At 52.3% G+C, this 16795-nt stretch overlaps 2 protein-coding genes across 3 annotated transcripts in view; one reads left to right on the top strand and one right to left on the bottom strand.

The window, feature by feature from the left end:
- NOC2L (NOC2 like nucleolar associated transcriptional repressor) overlaps positions 1-10354 on the bottom strand; it is a 14593-nt gene extending 4239 nt beyond the window's left edge. The window contains exons 1-12 of the mRNA XM_084785345.1: positions 10196-10354; positions 9933-10082; positions 8389-8563; positions 8173-8301; positions 6720-6840; positions 6543-6633; positions 5103-5181; positions 4900-5010; positions 3284-3397; positions 2315-2503; positions 2016-2155; positions 851-962 (exon numbers count right to left, since the gene is read on the bottom strand). Of these exons, the coding sequence (XP_084641471.1) occupies positions 851-962; positions 2016-2155; positions 2315-2503; positions 3284-3397; positions 4900-5010; positions 5103-5181; positions 6543-6633; positions 6720-6840; positions 8173-8301; positions 8389-8563; positions 9933-10082; positions 10196-10221 (1437 nt within the window). The 5' untranslated portion in view covers positions 10222-10354. The remainder of the gene's footprint in view (positions 1-850; positions 963-2015; positions 2156-2314; positions 2504-3283; positions 3398-4899; positions 5011-5102; positions 5182-6542; positions 6634-6719; positions 6841-8172; positions 8302-8388; positions 8564-9932; positions 10083-10195) is intronic.
- KLHL17 (kelch like family member 17) lies at positions 10354-16739 on the top strand. Of its 2 annotated transcripts, XM_084785347.1 has the most exons (13): positions 10354-10450; positions 10995-11212; positions 12142-12401; positions 12488-12609; positions 12756-12977; positions 13389-13505; positions 13699-13912; positions 14149-14293; positions 14378-14545; positions 14916-15004; positions 15120-15193; positions 15409-15590; positions 15826-16739. In XM_084785347.1, exons 3-13 carry the CDS (start codon positions 12191-12193, stop codon positions 16052-16054), a joined length of 1773 nt encoding a protein of 590 aa, XP_084641473.1. In that variant the 5' UTR covers positions 10354-10450; positions 10995-11212; positions 12142-12190; the 3' UTR covers positions 16055-16739. The 2 variants fall into 2 exon arrangements, with proteins under 2 accessions (XP_084641473.1, XP_084641472.1); XM_084785346.1 differs by lacking the exons at positions 10354-10450; positions 10995-11212 and adding an exon at positions 11370-11597.
- The last annotated feature ends 56 nt before the right edge of the window (positions 16740-16795 follow it).

Genomic DNA, 16795 nt, shown 5'->3' with positions numbered 1-16795 from the left:
AGTTATACAGGCCTAGGCCTCAAACCGCTGCATCCCAGGACCGTGGGTATAACCAGCAACAAAGAAATACAGAACAAAGAGACAGGTCTCAGGGGAGAGACTGTGTTTTCCAAAACCCGGGAGTAGTCTTTGCACGCTATACACTACTGCCTTCCCAGGAAAAGACTGAAGTACGATCCTAGCCTAGCAGCCTCTTGGTCCAAGGCTGCCTCCCCAGCTCCCAGAAGCCCACACACAGAGAGCAGGCAAATCAAGGAGACACATGTGCTGCAGAAGCACAGAGGCCTTCTACAGGAAAGCCCCCACAGGAGACCTCATGGAGCACCATGTTTCTGGCAGCTGAACCAGCTACAACAATTAATGATAAATTGGGGATGGGGGATGATCTTTATCTGAGCAAAGGGTGCTCACTAGTATTACTACCTATAAATTAAAGAAAGGGCGGAGACACCCTGTTGGCAGAAAGCTTGGTCTCAACCCGTGTGGTTCACTCTCTCAGGAAACAAGCATCATGCATGAAGAGCCCAAGGACAGTGAATCAGACAGAGGTCAGAATGAGAGCTATGCTGGGCATGGTGGCACACACCTGTAATCCCAGCACCCAGGGAAGTAGAGGCAAGTGGATCTCTGTGAGTTCAAGGCCAGCATGGTCTACAAACACAGAGAAACACCACTACCACCATCACCGCCACAAAAAAAGGGCTATCTAGGAAAACATGGTAATTGTGAGACTTAGAGAGACTCAGGGGGGCCATAGCATTCCAGTCAGAAGTCACTACTGGCAGACACAGAGAAGATGTGGTTTCCAAAAGACACGTGTAAGTCTAACCCAAGCTGTGCCTACACTCACCTCAAGAATGAAGGGCAAAACGGGGATGAAGGTGGCAATGCTCTGGGACAGCAATGTCAGGGCGCGCACACAGTGCATGCGCAGTGGGTAAAATCGGGCAGTGGGCAGCAACCTGGAGAAAGAAAGAGCAGAGCCTTGTTAGGTAGCCAGCCCTAAGCAGCAGCAGCAGCTGCTGACTCCTCTCAAGTCACATGCTCTAAGTATAGGAGGGTCCTAGCCACTCCTACAGGGAGAGCACTCAGAACCCACGAGAACAGCAGTGTAATAGTCACCAAACTCAACGTGGCTCGACAAATGCTTGGACTTGGGCCCTGCCCCCCACCCCCCCCCACGCACCCTGCCCCCCCACCCCCCCTTCCCGCACCCTGCCCCCCCCCACCCCCCACCCGCACCCTGCCCCCCACCCCCCCCACGCACCCTGCCCCCCCCCCGCACCCTGCCCCCTCCCCCACCCCAGCTTTAACTCAGTTTCATTCACTCCTGCCACTTTTCTTCTCCACCCTTTGCTTTCTTGTACCGCCTGCCTCTTTCCCTTCCCAGCCTGGTCTCAGTGTCAGGAGAAAGCACAAGAGGACACAGAGGCCCCTCCTGTCCAGAGAGGTACACAGCACATTCGCAGCACGCCAAAAGCACTAAGAACTAGAACGTCCTTTACCTGCACAAGGGCCCAAGCAGGCTTCAAACAAACGGGCGTTACACTGTGGGCAGATACGCTACTTACCTAAGTGGAGAGTGACCGCAAAGCCCTGTGACTTAAAATCTACAACCACATCATCTTCTCAGGCCCTTCTTCAAACACCACTAAAACCCAGACACAAAAGCTCTAATATTTAAGGTGCAGCCACCCAAGAAAATCCTCAGGGTTAGGGTTAGGGTTTGGTTTTTTGAGGCAGGGTTTCTCTGTGTAGACTTGGCTGTCCTGGACTCCCTTTGTAGACCAGGCTGGCCTCGAACTCAGAGATCCATCTGCCTCTGTCTCCTGAGTGCTGGGATTACAGGCGTGTGTCACCATGACCAGTGCTAAGAAAAGTCTTTGTACAACACAGCTCACAGAAGCTAGCCAATTAGAAACCTCTGCTCTATACCAAGAGTACTGTCAATATCCTGAGGAACTTGCTGCCCCCAACCCACAGGATAATCTAACAAGCCCTATCCTTGAACTCACTTGATGCAGCCAATGATGATCTGTGAGAGAGGGTAGATCAGGGGCTGCAGGACCTCGCTGGAACCAAGGGTACTCAGGACTCGGCACCATAAGTAGAGGCAGTGCACATACTGCCAGTTGTACACAGACTGGTATGTCTCCTGGTGAGAGTGGAGTCCACTTTAAGGGCCCGTTCTTCCCAGCCAGAATCACCCAAAGCTCCCCACAGAGTGCTAAGCACTTTCCCCCATAAAAAGTGGCCTTGGCATGCATTAAGGCCCTGGGTGTGGCTACTGGCTTGGAAAGGTCTGATCATGTACCTTCTTGCCTGTGGTCATGGCATTACGCAGGTGGACTGCAAGCTGGCGGATGTAGAGGAAAGCATGCTGATAGGAGACGCTGGGGTCCAGGGCAAGCAGCTCAGTCAGTGTCCGCTGCATGAAGCTTATGAGAGGCAGGGTACTGGGAGAGGTGAACTTGCAGTTTCTCACATACATGATGTACATTTGCTAACAGACAAACCAAAGTTAAGAGCCACCTGAGCAACCATTGCTCAGTTCCAAGCCAACGCCTAGGCTTTTCCACCAGAACTGCTGTCCCAAACGACAGCAGAGTCATTCCTTGTATGGTTCCCAGCACCCAAAAACTATGATGTTTCTCAGCCGACACACTTTCACCCACCAGACTCAGGCATGTAACCTAAGATGTGCAGAAGAGAGACAGGTGTATGATCAAAGAGGGACAAGCTAAGGACTAGGCGAGGGCAGGTGTGAGGCCTAGAAAGGACGCAGAGGAGACTGAGTCTACACAGCAGGGCTCCAGCGTTGCCCACGTGCAGGAGAGCCACCCCAGGCCTGCAGCTGGACATCGGGGTCTAATCTTGGTTGTGGACTCAGACCTGTTCCTATTTTCTAGGTATAACACTCTCATCCCTAGGGGAAAAGCGCCTCCTCCCCCCAGTGTCCAGAAGACCATGGATGCTTGTCCCCATCACCACCCTATTTTCCTAGTAAGGAAACTGTCATCAGTTTGGTGTCAGGTCCCAATAAGGACCATAAGACACAAACACCATTTGCCAGGTGCTCAGGCTGATTGATTCCCAACACAGACCTTAATGAACAAGACAGAAGACCCAGCCGGGCGGTGGTGGTGCACGCCTTTAATCCCAGCACTCAGGAGGCAGAGGCAGGCAGAGTTCAAAGCCAGCCTGGTTTACAAAGCGATTCTAGGGCAGCCAAGGCTGCACAGAGAAACCCTGTTTCCAAAAAAAGACAGAAGACCCACACTACCTTCAGGATGGGACCAAGGAAGGATTCCTTCTTGTGCCGGCAGACTCTAATGAGTACCAGGAAGGCCAGGACCCGCAGAGACTCTTCACCTGTACTCCACAGAGCCACCATTCTCTGAAAAGAGATACATCGCTGCTTTTCCTGGCCCAGGGCCCTCCATGGCTAGCTGGCATGCCTCAGTGGACCTGCTGCTACTAACTGTTTAAGATAATTACAATTGTGTATTAGCAGTTAGACAATTAAACTCATGGCAATGTTTGACACTAGTTAATATGTTTCTTAGATTGACAAAAACAATTCAGATAAGATAGATGGTCTTCAAAATCCTCAAAGACCTACAGAATATGGCTTTTAAAGTTATTAAATTAAGGCCTTTTCACAATAAGATAGGCCTGATCCTGAGAGCACCCTATTCTACTTCAAAGAGCATCAAAGGCTTCATATGTGGCAAGCTAGCCACTAGGTAAAAAAATGGCCTTGCATCAATTACAGACAGAATACTGTCCAGACTGGACAAAATGGTTGCAAGGAGGTCCATTGCTGAGCTTTGTCCCCCTCGTCTCCCTCCGCCACCCCCTGCCCCCAAGACAGTGTTTCCTGCTGAGCTTTGTAAGGACAAGGTAGGCAAATCCTTTATAATTTCTGCTCCACAAAAAAGTCTGTCAAATATTCTGAGCCAGAAGGCTGAAGATGATGCTCCAACGTTAAGGAAAAATCTGGGGGACCTGTCCAGGCAGCCAAATATCTCTGTCCTATACTTTTGGGGCTACTTGCCTGCATTTCCTATATATTTAGGTAAGATTTATTCCTTCTTATGGTTGAAGACTAAATAGTTAAACTTAAATTGTTTAGGATAGAAATTAATAGATAATACTTTATCCAAGGGTTTACAAATGTAAATCTTACATAATAATTTTAATTTTTTAAATTACATATAATTTGTTATTATAAGAAAAAGAATTTTTTATTAGACTAAAAGGGGAGAGATATAGACATAAGGTTATTTTATAATTCAAATTTGATTTCTGTACCCTCCTCACCCATATTTGGTTGTAATCCTTGTTCTGAGAATCTCCTGTCTCAGTATAAACTCTGCCCCCCAGCTATCCCCTGATATGCCAATAAAGTAGCTTACAGCCAATCACTGAGTAGGGAAAAGAATAGGGCTGGACTTCCTGCCAGCCAGGGGAGGAGTAGATAGAGGAGGAAGTAGGGGATTCAGCCATGGAAGAGGTCCAAGAGACATCAGGAGAAGGAGCTGGAGCAGGAAATCTACAAAGTGAAGGTATCTCTGGTATGTACACTGGGAGGAAACCAGATTATCTTAGCAGGTAGTGGTGGTGCACATCTTTAATCCCAGCACTTGGGAGGCAGAGGCAGGTGGATTGCTGTAAGTTTGAGGCCAGCCTGGTCTACAAAGCACATCTAGGAAAGTCAAAGCTACACAGAGAAATCCTGTCTTGAAAAAACAAAAAAGAATAGAGTAATAACTGACCAGTTATTGTGTTGTAAAGCTTATTATTAAACAAATATGAGTCTCAATTGTTTGTGTGATAGTTGGGTTAAGAGAGAAACTGAGAAACACAGTTTTATAAAAACAACCTTAACAAACATACCTTGAGCAACATTCGGCACTGCTTAGGAAAAGTGAGGTAGTAAGGAACCAAGCTGCTGACATGTTGCAGGACAGCTGCAGACACTGTGGCTTCAGCCAGACAGGCCACCAGCTGGAGGAGAGAACAATGAGGCCCGACTCATTCCGGCCTAAGAGAGCACCCGGCTATCAGACCCTGGGGTTCCTTACCCACCGGAACAGTACCTGCACAACTACGCTCAGGTATGTCTTGACATCCACACGGAGCTTCCCCCACAGTGGGCTACTAGATGGCAGCAGCATCCTGCAGGGAATACACCCACCCCATCCCACAATCCAGATACAAGCCTGCCCAGGCACAAGGGCATATAACCTAACCCCACATAAAAAGGCCGAGGGGCTCCTTACAGCTGGTAGATGCAGAGGCTTAGCTGTACTTTCTTGAGCATGGCCCAGAGTGACAGCAGCAGGAAAGCAACACCCAACCCTTGCACAGGTCACCAACTTGGCCAGAGTTCATAACAACTGCCCTCTAAAATCCTAAGCTATCTTCCCCAGGGCCTTCTCAGATCTATTCCTCTTCTGAGACCCTGTAGCCCCAACCCTACTACCACAAGCATCCAAACTCGCAGGCAGCATCCAAGACCATGGGGCCTAACCAGTCAGCCCTTGCTGCTGCAGGCTATGTGTCTTAGGCCTACACATGCCACTCACCATAAAGAATGTGCTTATGGCTGGGTGGTGGTAACAAGATCTCTGTGAGTTCTAGGCCAGCCTGGTCTACAAAGAGAATCTAGGACAGGAGTGCTACACAGAGAAAGCCAGTATCAAAAAACCAGAAAAACAGGACTGGAGATGGCTCAGAGGTTAAGAGCACTGGCTGGCTGCTCTTCCAGAGGTCCTGAGTTCTATTCCCTGCACCCACATGGTGGCTCACAGCCATCTATAATGTGATCTGATGCCCTCTTCTGGCCTGCAGGTGTACATGCAGGCAACACTGTATACATAATAATAAATCCTAAAAAGAAAAAAGAATGTGCGTATATATTCAATTTCACCCTAAAACTCCAGACCTGTAACTGCTAAATAACTGGACACCTGGCAACAGCAATAATTCCTGTGAGCTTTATGCCTTATTCCTCAGTGTCTGAGTACTTAGCACGTAAGTGTTTACCAAAAGAACAGGGCCCACTAAAGACACCCCACTGTGTAGATACTCCCTCCAGGTATCTAACCCTAACCACCTCATCTGTGGGACACCTCAAGCACCTAATCCAACTTAGGAGGCAACGCTTGTTTCCAAAATCTCACTTGTCCCTTCATAATCACTGCTCCCCAGAGTCTGGCTACATTAGCCACTGACAGGCCACTCAGGCTTCTGCACAACCATCTGGCTTACTCTCTACCCTGCCCACCTGTGGGTGTCCCTGCTGCTTCATTCTGTGCTGCCTCCATATGCACACGTCCTGTCAACGCATCAGCCAAGTGCCCCTACCTGTCACTCGGGTTTTGCTCTTCTGTACTGACTACCTCAAGACCCAGCGGCGATGTCCACCCTCAGCTCCACCATGCCCTCTCTACTGACTAGCTGCTGTCTGTGCTTCCTTAAGACCCTCTGTGATCTCTTCTACCCCACCAGTGACAGAACCCTGCCCGTCCCCTCACCTGCTGCTATCCTTTAGTGTCTTTCCAAACAGCAGCTTCTGAAGGCAACCAAAGAGGTCTCTAATGCAGAAAGTAACCAGAGCATTGAACACTGTAAGGAATAAAAGTGTCACTTGCCTGTATAAGGGACATAGGAGCCACAGTGGAGGCTGCCCAGGTCCCCTGCCCCCAGCTCACCAGCACTATCTGTGACCTGGAACCTGCAAGTCTCGGCAGCTTCCTGGTCTCCTTGAGTGGTGGCTACAGCTGCTCGGAATGCCTGCACAACTTCATGGAACAGTTTGGGAGTAAGGTGGCGCTGAAGGGACAAGAGATCAAGATCACTACGAGAGCAGTACACAGCACCTGGCTCCAGCAACCTGCTCCAAGTTGAAATGATGTTCCTAACCCACGATGTCAGACCCAGAGCAACAGTGGGGCTAAGATCACTGAACCCTGAGCCAACAAAAAAAGGCTTTGAGCCTAGAACCCACTTAGGTAAGCAGAGCCCTGAGCCTAGAACCCACTTAGGTAAGCAGAGCCCTGAGCCTAGAACCCACTTAGGTAAGCAGAGCCCTGAGCCTAGAACCCACTTAGGTAAGCAGAGCCCTGAGCCTAGAACCCACTTAGGTAAGCAGAGCCCTGAATCTCAGGAGCCTGGGAGGAAGGAGGGAAAACCCGTATTACAACCCTGCTCTAGGAAGTACATGGGATTCTCCCTTTTCATCCCTTCCCTGAGAAACCAACGTGAGAGCTGAAGTCTGGGAAAGCAAAGGCAAGGGAACCGCAGCAAGTTTGGAGGACAAACTGCTCTTCATAGAGTTCAAGGTCAGCCACTAGGGTGATTTACACAGTGGTCTCCTGTTGTTTAAGAAAAAAAAAGAAAAATCCCAAAAGGCTGGGTGTGGTGGCATATGCCTTTAATTCCAGCACTTGGGAGACAGAGGCCAACCTGGTCTACAAATCGAGTCCAGGACAGCCAAGGCTACACAGAGAAGTCCTGTCTTGAAAAAAAGAAAAAAAAAGGGGGGGGGGCTGGAGAGATGGCTCAGTGGTTAAGAGCACTGCCTGCTCTTTCAAAGGAACCGGGTTCAATTCCCAGCACCCACATGGCAGCTCACAACTGTCTTTGACTCCAAGATATGACAACCTTACACCAGCACACATAAATTAAATAAAATATTAAAAAAAGAAAAAAGGTTTCTTTATAAATTACCCAGTCTGGGCTGGAGAGATGACTGTTCTTTACGATGACCTGGGTTCAACCCCCAGCACTCACATGGTGGCTCACAACCGTCTGTTAACTATGAATGTGGTACACTAACACATATGCAGGCAAAACAAACAAACACATAAATAAAAACTAAAAAACAAAAACCAAATTTACCTAGTCTGTGGTATTCTCTTACAACAACGGAAAATGAAATGAAACAAACTATGGACCCACCAATAACACGCAGGATCCTGAGAGAGACTGAGAACACTGTAACTAAGGAGATTCAGCTGGAGGACCCTGGCACTCAGGAAGACCCTATTTTGTACTTCCCAGAAACGCTCTCCTTTCACCCACAGTCTCAGGTACCTCAAATGAGGCTAGGCTAGAGAACCCCGCTTGTGGAGATGCAGCCACCCAGATCACACTGCCTCTCACCATTGCCCCCTGCTTCCATCTCTCCACCATGGCCAGGGTCACAGGTACAGGCTCATTCTTCTTCCTCTGCAATCCTCTGGGGAATGTGTCACTGTCCTCTCCTCCATCCTCCTCCGTCTCACTTGCTTCCTGTATCAGATACAAAAGGATGAAGCTGGGGCAGGGTACAGAAGTCATAGGATAGGTGCCACATTGCCCATGTCTGCCACGTTTCACCTCCAGCATGTCTGGCAGGGAGTGGAACTGCTCTTCTTCCTCCTCAGAGCTGTCTGAATCACTGAAGTCCAGTAGGCTCTGGTCATTCTCCTGCAGGAACTTGTAGAACTCGGGGTCTCTGTCCTTCAGCCGAGAGAGCTGGGTTTTGTGCTCAGAAGCACGCCCCTTACGCAGGCTGAAAAATGAGTGTCAGTAAGGCCAGCAAAAAACCAACAAGGGAAGGAGTTTTTTCCATATAGCAAATGAAGCCATAGTATTAGTATGTTCCCTCCACAGTAGGTACCAATGGACAAGCAGGAGAATTTTCTGGAGGTTAAATCATCCATACTCCCATACACAGAGCACCTCTGACACTGTTTCAATACAATCATTTCAAATTCACCATGTGATCAGAGCACCCCCAGACCACGCTCACTCCATTGCTGTAATCTTCCATTACTTCCTAAGGGAACACCTCCAAACCATGTGTGTGCTGACCCTTAAAACTCTCCATTGGCAACACTGCAGCCCACAAAGCTTCAAATCACAACAGCCCTGGAGACCCCCTCTTGTATGTTACCTACTATCACTTCACTGCTCAACCCTGAGGCAGCATCAGACGCCCTCAGTACCACTCTCAGCAGCCTAATCACTTGCCACCTTCCTAGGTTTGTTCTACCACAGCCGCGCTCTACTCTAATTCCTCAAAGGCTGTCCACTTTTTTGTTTGTTTGTTTTCGAGACAGGGTTTCTCTTTGTAGCCTTGGCTGTCCTGGACTCACTTTGTAAACCAGGGTGGCCTCCAACTCTGAGATCCATCTGCCTCTGACTCACTGAGGGCTGAGATGACAGGCATGCGCCACTGACTGGCTGTCCGCTTTTCCTTTGCAGTTCCCACTCAAGCTGTCATCATTTAATATCAATCCCCGCCCCCCCCCCATCTCTGCATCCCACCCAGAGACCTTGTCTGCTCTGGCAAACATACCCTCCAAACTCCATTTTCCCCTTCCACCCATAGTGACTTTTCCTCCAATGCACGCTGGTTTATCCAGGACCAAGTGCTTTTCTTGGTTTAAAGAAAAAAAGAAGAAGCCAGGCGTGGTGGCGCATGCCTTTAATCCCAGCACTCAGGAGTGCTGTGAGTTCGAGGCCAGCCTAGTCTACAAAGTAAGTCCAGGACAGCCAAGGCTACACAGAGAAACCTTATCTCAAAAAACAAACAAACAAACAAACAACAACAAAAGCCAGCCAGGCAGTGCACGCCTTTAATCCCAGCACTTAGAAGGCAGAGGCAAGCAGATCTCTGAGTTCGAGGCTAGCCTAGTCTACAAAGTAAGTCCAGGACAGCCAAAGCTACACAGAGAAACCGTGTGTGTGTGTGTGTGTGTGTGTGTGTGTGTGTGTGTGTGTGTGTGTGTAAGAGAGAGAGAGAGAGAGAGAGAGAGAGAGAGAGGCCTCCGACACTATCTTCCAACGCCAAGACAGCTGACCCATAGTCCTGTGCAGCAACGTGGGACCGAACAACTACTGGAAGTAGATTGCCTTGCGGCGGGGCGGGCTCTCACCTGGTGCGCGTGCTCCCCTGCTCCTTACAACGGACTCTTCGCTCTTCTTTCTCCTGCACAGCAGCCTCCTTGGTGTCCTCCAGCTCCGACTCCGACCCGGACTCAAAGCCCGAGGCCAAGAACTCGTCTACTGTCAACTCCGCCAGTCGCCTGCGGGTTACATCACGTCAAGACCTCTGGCCGCCCGCCAGCCACACTTAAAACGTAGAGAACTCCGAGAGTGAGGGCTGCCAGGGGTCCGGCCGCCCACTTAATCAACTCACCTCCTGGGACAGCCAGACACAGCCATGATACTCAAAGAAGCATGCAGCCAACTTCCGGGCCCAGAATGCCTTGCGCCGCCAGACTTCCTCTAGCAAGCCCCGCCCATCGTAACCGTGCGGGTAGCTTTAGGGTTCTCATGCATTAATTCTGGCAGTCCCTAAGCGGAAGGGTGCCTTTGTCCTCTTGGAGCGACAGGTGTGCTAAGCAGCGACTTCCGCACGAATTAACGAGTACAGGCTGATCGGCTGTCACAGGTCAACGCCCTTCATAAAACACAATAACAACAGTTCCCACCAGGGAAATACAAGGCTGGGCTCTGCCCACTACAAAAAGAAAAAAGAAAAGAAAAGAAAAGAAAAGAAAAGAAAAGAAAAGAAAAGAAAAGGGGGAAAATTTTTTTTAACTAGGGACTGGCCTTTAATCCCAGCACTCAGGAGGCAAAGGAAACTGAGTCTCTGAGTTCGAGGCCAGTCTACAGAGTGAGTTCCAGGACAGCCAGGGCTACACAGGGAGACTCTTGTCTCGAAAAGCAAGATACATACATAGGTAGGTAGGCAGACAGACCGGCCAGGGGCTGTGGATAGAGATGGCTTGGGCTTAAGCGCACCTGCTGCTCTTCCAGAGGACCGAGTTTCAGTTCCCAGCATCCACAGGATGCTGTCTGTAACCTGAATCCCAGGAAATCTGATTCTCTCTTCAGGTCTCCACAGGCACTGCACGCATGTAGTTAATAAAATACACAAACAGCCAAAACACCCATACACGTAAAATAAAAAAATATCTTTTTTCATGTCAAAGGATGCCTAATCCCTTGGCGAGCCTGGGTTGTCCATCCCGACCTGGCCGACCCTAATCCCCTTAGTGCTCAAACACGTATGTGTAGGAGCGCCGAACCAGGAGGGAAGCTGCCTTTCCACACGATTGTAAAAGAGAGGCCTGAGGATAAGACTCGAGGGCAAGCACCCAGCGCGCCCCGAGTGCTATGGAGCTTTGTCGTCCACAGCAAGAGCTAGCAGGTGAGTGCTGCGGTACCCGAACTTGAAGTTAGCTGTTCCTTGGAGGAGGGCAGGGGTAGAAGTGGACGGAGCTCCCCAGCACAGGGAGGCGGGCAGCGCAACGCTGGGGGGGGGGGGGGGGGCCTGGTCCTGCAACCTTGTGTGAAGCTGGGCGGGCGGCGCCGAGAAACAGGGGCTGCGGAGACCCGCCGGCGCCGGTGTGGACGCAGCGCTAGCAGTCTCCCTGCGGTCCGATTCAGTCATACTGCATTTCGCGGTCAGCCGCGGGTTTGGCGGCTGAAGTTATGCAGCCCCGTGGCGAGCGGCCTGCTGGCAGGACGCAGAGTCCAGAGCACAGTAGCCCGGGGCCCGGGCCCGAGGCGCCACCGCCGCCCCAGCCACCGGCGTGAGTGGGGTGGAGGGATGGAGGGAGGGATGGCTCCCTGCAAGAGGCGGTGCAGGGTCTCAGCCCTTTGATTCTCCAGCTGCAATTGAACAGATCTGCAGAATGGGGCAGAAGGGGCTGCTCCCAGGGCCGGGTGAGGCCAGCCTGGTGAGTGGGATCCGGGGATTCACTTCAGAGGTACAGCGTTGGCCAACTTCTCTCCAGCGCCTACTGCGCTAACCCTGAGTGCTGAGGACACCACTCCCTGGGAAATGCCTGCTTCTCCCGGGGCACTAGAAAGGGTGGTGAGCAGAGGAAGGAAGAGGGACGTGTGCCAGCCCAGAGTAGGCTTAGGTTTGGGAAAGAGTCTGCTCTGGCTCCAGGGAGACTCCTTGACAGGAGAGAAAACTTGAGCCCTGGAAAGTGGCAGTGAGTGACAGATGGTCCCTGGTGACTAGACTACTGGGGATAGACTGCAGCTGGCTTGCCTGTGCCCAGAGTTCTTAAGGGTGGATGAGTGGCTCCCGACAGTGTATAAGCACTGACCTGCCCCTGCGGCCTGCAGCCCTGAGACAGATCGAGCTCGGCCCAGGCAGGCCCGGCCTGCAGCCCCCATGGAAGGTGCGATGCAGCTGCTGAGCCGAGAGGGTCACAGCGTGGCACACAACTCGAAGCGGCACTACCACGATGCCTTTGTGGCTATGAGCCGCATGCGGCAGCGTGGGCTCCTGTGTGACATCGTCCTGCATGTGGCAGCCAAGGAGATCCGTGCTCACAAGGTGGTGTTGGCCTCCTGTAGCCCGTACTTTCACGCCATGTTCACAAGCAAGTACCACAGACACAGCCTGGGCAGCCCTGTGGGGGCTCTGCAGGTCTCCCAGGGCAGGCTGCCTGACCCACTGTCCTCACAGATGAGATGAGTGAGAGCCGCCAGACACATGTGACGCTGCATGACATTGACCCTCAGGCCTTAGACCAGCTGGTGCAGTTTGCATACACTGCGGAGATCGTGGTGGGCGAGGGCAACGTTCAGGTGAGGCACGCCATCCCCTCACTCATTACCCTTCGGGGTCTCCAGCCCCAGATCTGTGTGCCCTGGCCTCCCCGTGCCTCTCCTCAGTATCCGGTTACTCTGTGCTCCTCTGGCCCCCTCCTGCCTCACCCATCTTCGTGCCCCAGACTCTACTCCCAGCTGCCAGCCTGCTGCAATTGAATGGTGTGCGAGACGCCTGCTGCAAGTTCCTCCTGAGCCAGCTTGACCCTTCCAACTGCCTGGGCATTCGAGGGTTTGCAGACACACACTCATGCAGTGACCTGCTCAAGGCAGCACACAGGTACGTGCTGCAGCACTTCGTGGATGTGGCCAAGACTGAAGAGTTCATGCTGCTGCCGCTGAAGCAGGTAACGTGTCAGGTGGGGCCCAGCCGACCCTGGTAGCCAGTGTTCTACAGCCCGCATCCTCACGTTTTCTGGTGCAAGTTTCACCCTGTGGTCCGTTCCCTGGCCGCCTCCCCCCAGGCCTGGCTCCATCTTCTCATTCCACCCACTCATTTGCTTTAGACTCCTGTCTTTACCACATTCTAGGACCGTGATTCCCCAGTCTCTGATTCCACGCAGGGCCTAGGGTACCCTAACCCCTCTACCCATCACCAGCACTACTGGAACCAAAATCTGTGAATCTTGACTCTGCTTTGTCCTTCACTTTAAGAACGTTGACTGTGTGTATTTGTGTCCTCTGCCTGATACTCTCAGACAGGGTTTTCTGGGCCCTTCCCTACCCAGACGTCAGGTCTGAGGACCTTTCCCCCCCAGGTGCTGGAATTGGTCTCTAGTGATAGCCTGAACGTGCCCTCAGAGGAAGACGTCTATCGTGCAGTCCTGAGCTGGGTCAAACATGATGTAGACACTCGGAGACAGCATGTACCACGGGTGAGGCCAAGTCCTGAGGCTCCCATGGTATCCAGGAGGCAATGGAGGTGGTTAGGCTGGAAGCGTACTTCTTGGAGTCCGTCACATCTTCCGCTCAGGGACTCCTTTGGGGTGCTACAGGCACCTGACTGGGTCTTAGTGCTGGGCTGAGTGTGCCCTAGGGTCTTGCCTTACCTAGCACCTCCTGCCCTAGCTGATGAAGTGTGTGCGGCTGCCTCTGCTGAGCCGAGACTTCCTATTGGGCCATGTGGATGCTGAAAGCCTTGTGAGGCATCATCCTGACTGCAAGGATCTACTCATTGAGGCTCTTAAGTTCCACCTGCTTCCTGAGCAGAGAGGTGTTCTGGGTACTAGCCGCACAAGACCCCGACGCTGTGAGGGTGCTGGTCCTGTGCTCTTCGCTGTGGGTATGCTGGCCCCTTCTTCCCATTCATTCCTAGGCCGCCTACCCCAACTCAGAAACAAACACAACCCATTACACGTATGCCTTGTGTGTCTCAAAGACCCTGTGGTATGGGGCCCACCAGTGTGGCCCCATCTGTGACCACCCCTGGAGCCTTCATATGTTTGTATTTGGGTTGCACTAGAGCCCCCTGCCTTGCCTTCCTGAGCCCCTTTACTTATATTGTCTACCATCTTCCAGGTGGTGGGAGCCTGTTTGCCATCCATGGAGACTGTGAAGCATATGACACTCGAACTGACCGCTGGCATGTGGTGGCCTCCATGTCCACACGCCGGGCCCGTGTAGGAGTCGCTGCTGTTGGAAATCGACTCTATGCTGTCGGGGGGTAAGCGTAGAAGCTGGGCATGGGTCAAGAGTTTGTCATATGCTTGCCAGGCCATCCTTGATCAGTAGCGGACTCTTCTCCTAGCTATGATGGAACCTCAGACCTGGCTACGGTGGAGTCCTATGACCCTGTGACAAACACATGGCAGCCCGAGGTGTCCATGGGCACAAGACGAAGCTGCCTGGGTGTAGCTGCCTTGCATGGGCTCCTGTATGCTGCCGGTGGCTATGATGGGGCTTCCTGCCTCAACAGGTAGTAGTTTGGGTTAGGGCCCCAGTGGCCTTGCAGGGTTGGCTCAGCAGCAACAGATGAGGCTTGCTTGAGTATGAAGTCACATGATTGAGAGAATAATGTCCTGCCTAACCCAGACTACCAGGTCCCCAAGGCCTCTTCACTCAGGGCATCAGCAGGGCCTTGGCACCATTCTGTCCCTTTTTCTCTCTGGGGCCCTCCCTCCAGTTCAAGCAGCCAGGGGCCTTTGCCTACCCAGCATGCCTTGCTATTCATAGAATCTGTGGTGCTCAGGATGTTAGCCGCAGCATTGTGGGGATGAGGGGACAGTCCTGGGAAAGAGTCACTTGACTGTCGTAGTTGAACATCAGCATCACTCTGGTGCCCACAGTGCTGAACGATATGACCCACTGACAGGAACATGGACATCCATTGCTGCCATGAGCACCCGGAGGCGATATGTGCGTGTGGCGACACTTGGTGGGTGACAGGACCTGCTTCCCGTGGTACCTGCTTTCCTGCCTATCCCCTTCCCACCCACCCCCAAAGCCCCTACACCCTGCAGGAGCTTCGTGGGTATATTGCCTTCCCACAGATGGGAACCTGTACGCCGTGGGTGGTTATGACAGTTCATCACACCTGGCCACCGTGGAGAAGTACGAGCCTCAGGTGCATAACGCACCCCTATCACAGTTTCCTCCTCCCACGTGCTGGGTGGGAGTGGGCATAACCCCATCTTCTGGCCACCTGTGCCACCCAAGGGGTCTGCTTTCCGTACCCCACCCCTGACCCTCAGATACCCAGCCAAGAGTAGAATGTGTGTTGTGGCGGGGGTGGGGTGCCCTTGGTGGGTCTGCCTCCAGCCTGTCCCCTTGTCTCTGCAGGTGAATTCATGGACACCTGTGGCCTCCATGCTGAGCCGGCGCAGCTCAGCAGGTGTAGCGGTGCTGGAGGGTGCCCTGTATGTGGCAGGAGGCAACGATGGCACAAGCTGCCTCAACTCAGTGGAGAGATACAGCACCAAGGCTGGTGCCTGGGAGAGTGTGGCACCCATGAATATCCGCAGGTGTATAAGGCGGGGGACGGGTGGTGAGTGGTTCTGCGGCTGCCGCTGGTTTACTCCAGGAGCCTAGCTCCAGGGGTTGTGCACACAGTACCTCAACAGTGCAGCAGGGCCTTGGGCTCCTCCTGGGCACCTGAAGCTCCTTTCCTGGCTCTGTCCCTACAGTCCCTCCTCTGTGCCTCACGTATGTGGCTTATGCCTTGCCTTGCGGGCTTACTCTTGCCTATCTAACCCCCAGGAGTACACATGACCTGGTAGCCATGGACGGCTGGCTCTACGCTGTTGGGGGCAACGATGGCAGCTCCAGCCTCAACTCCATAGAGAAATACAACCCGAGGACCAACAAGTGGGTGGCAGCATCCTGCATGTTCACGAGACGCAGCAGTGTGGGTGTGGCAGTGCTGGAGCTGCTCAACTTCCCACCACCTTCCTCACCCACGCTGTCTGTGTCCTCCACCAGCCTCTGACACACGTCAGACTGCACAGAGGCCCTGCAGCCTCCTACATGCCTTAAACCCTACGGGGTGGCCCTACCACCTCTGTCTCCTCCACCAAGTGTTAGGGCAGATCACATATCCCACCAGAAAGTTCCTGCTCCTTCTGTCTTGGTCTCTGTGTTCATTTGTCCTTGTTCATTTATTTGTGTGCTGTTTGTTCACTCACTTATTTATTGATTCACTATTTATTGACGGATGAGAACTGCTGCAGCTACCAGTTCACACATGTACTCTCAATTGTCAGCTCCCCTGCATGTAGGGACCACGGAGCCCTTCAGAGTGTCCTCCTGCCTGTCTGCCTTTGTGGAGCAGCAGAGCATCCTGGGGGTGGACACTCACTGAGGGAGGGTAAACAGCGTAGCTAGGCCTTGCAAACAGTAGGGGGCAGAGCAACCAGAGCAGAGGCAAGGGCTTTCTAAGAAGATGCAGACCCCTAGCCAGCGCTTTGCACACAGCACTTACCTGTCTCTGCCAGGGACTGTCCCTGAAGGGCACAAAGCAAATTTATTTCTTTTTGTCTTGTGTATACAGTGTGATGTCGTTTCTGGGTCTTCTGTGGAGCTGGGCACACAACATGCACTTAGATCCTACACAGCAATATGAGCCAACTTGAACAATAAACATATTTCTTGGGCCTTGTGGGCCTGAGGCTGAATGTCCATCTCTGGCCCCTTTTGTACGCTCTGCTTCTGGGCCTTCAGCACAGCTTTG

The sequence above is a fragment of the Acomys minous genome (genome assembly GCF_964271855.1).
Source record: "Acomys minous genome assembly, chromosome: 6".
Lineage (NCBI taxonomy): Eukaryota > Metazoa > Chordata > Mammalia > Rodentia > Muridae > Acomys > Acomys minous.
This window is presented reverse-complemented; position numbering and strand designations above follow the sequence as displayed.

Bases quoted from the DNA above. Each gene is read 5' to 3' on its own strand.
- KLHL17 (XM_084785346.1), top strand. From the start codon at position 11,497: ATGCAGCCCCGTGGCGAGCGGCCTGCTGGCAGGACGCAGAGTCCAGAG. The intron at 12,978-13,388 runs GTAACGTGTCAG...TTTCCCCCCCAG, and splicing joins TGCTGCTGCCGCTGAAGCAG to GTGCTGGAATTGGTCTCTAG. The intron at 13,506-13,698 runs GTGAGGCCAAGT...CTCCTGCCCTAG, and splicing joins GGAGACAGCATGTACCACGG to CTGATGAAGTGTGTGCGGCT.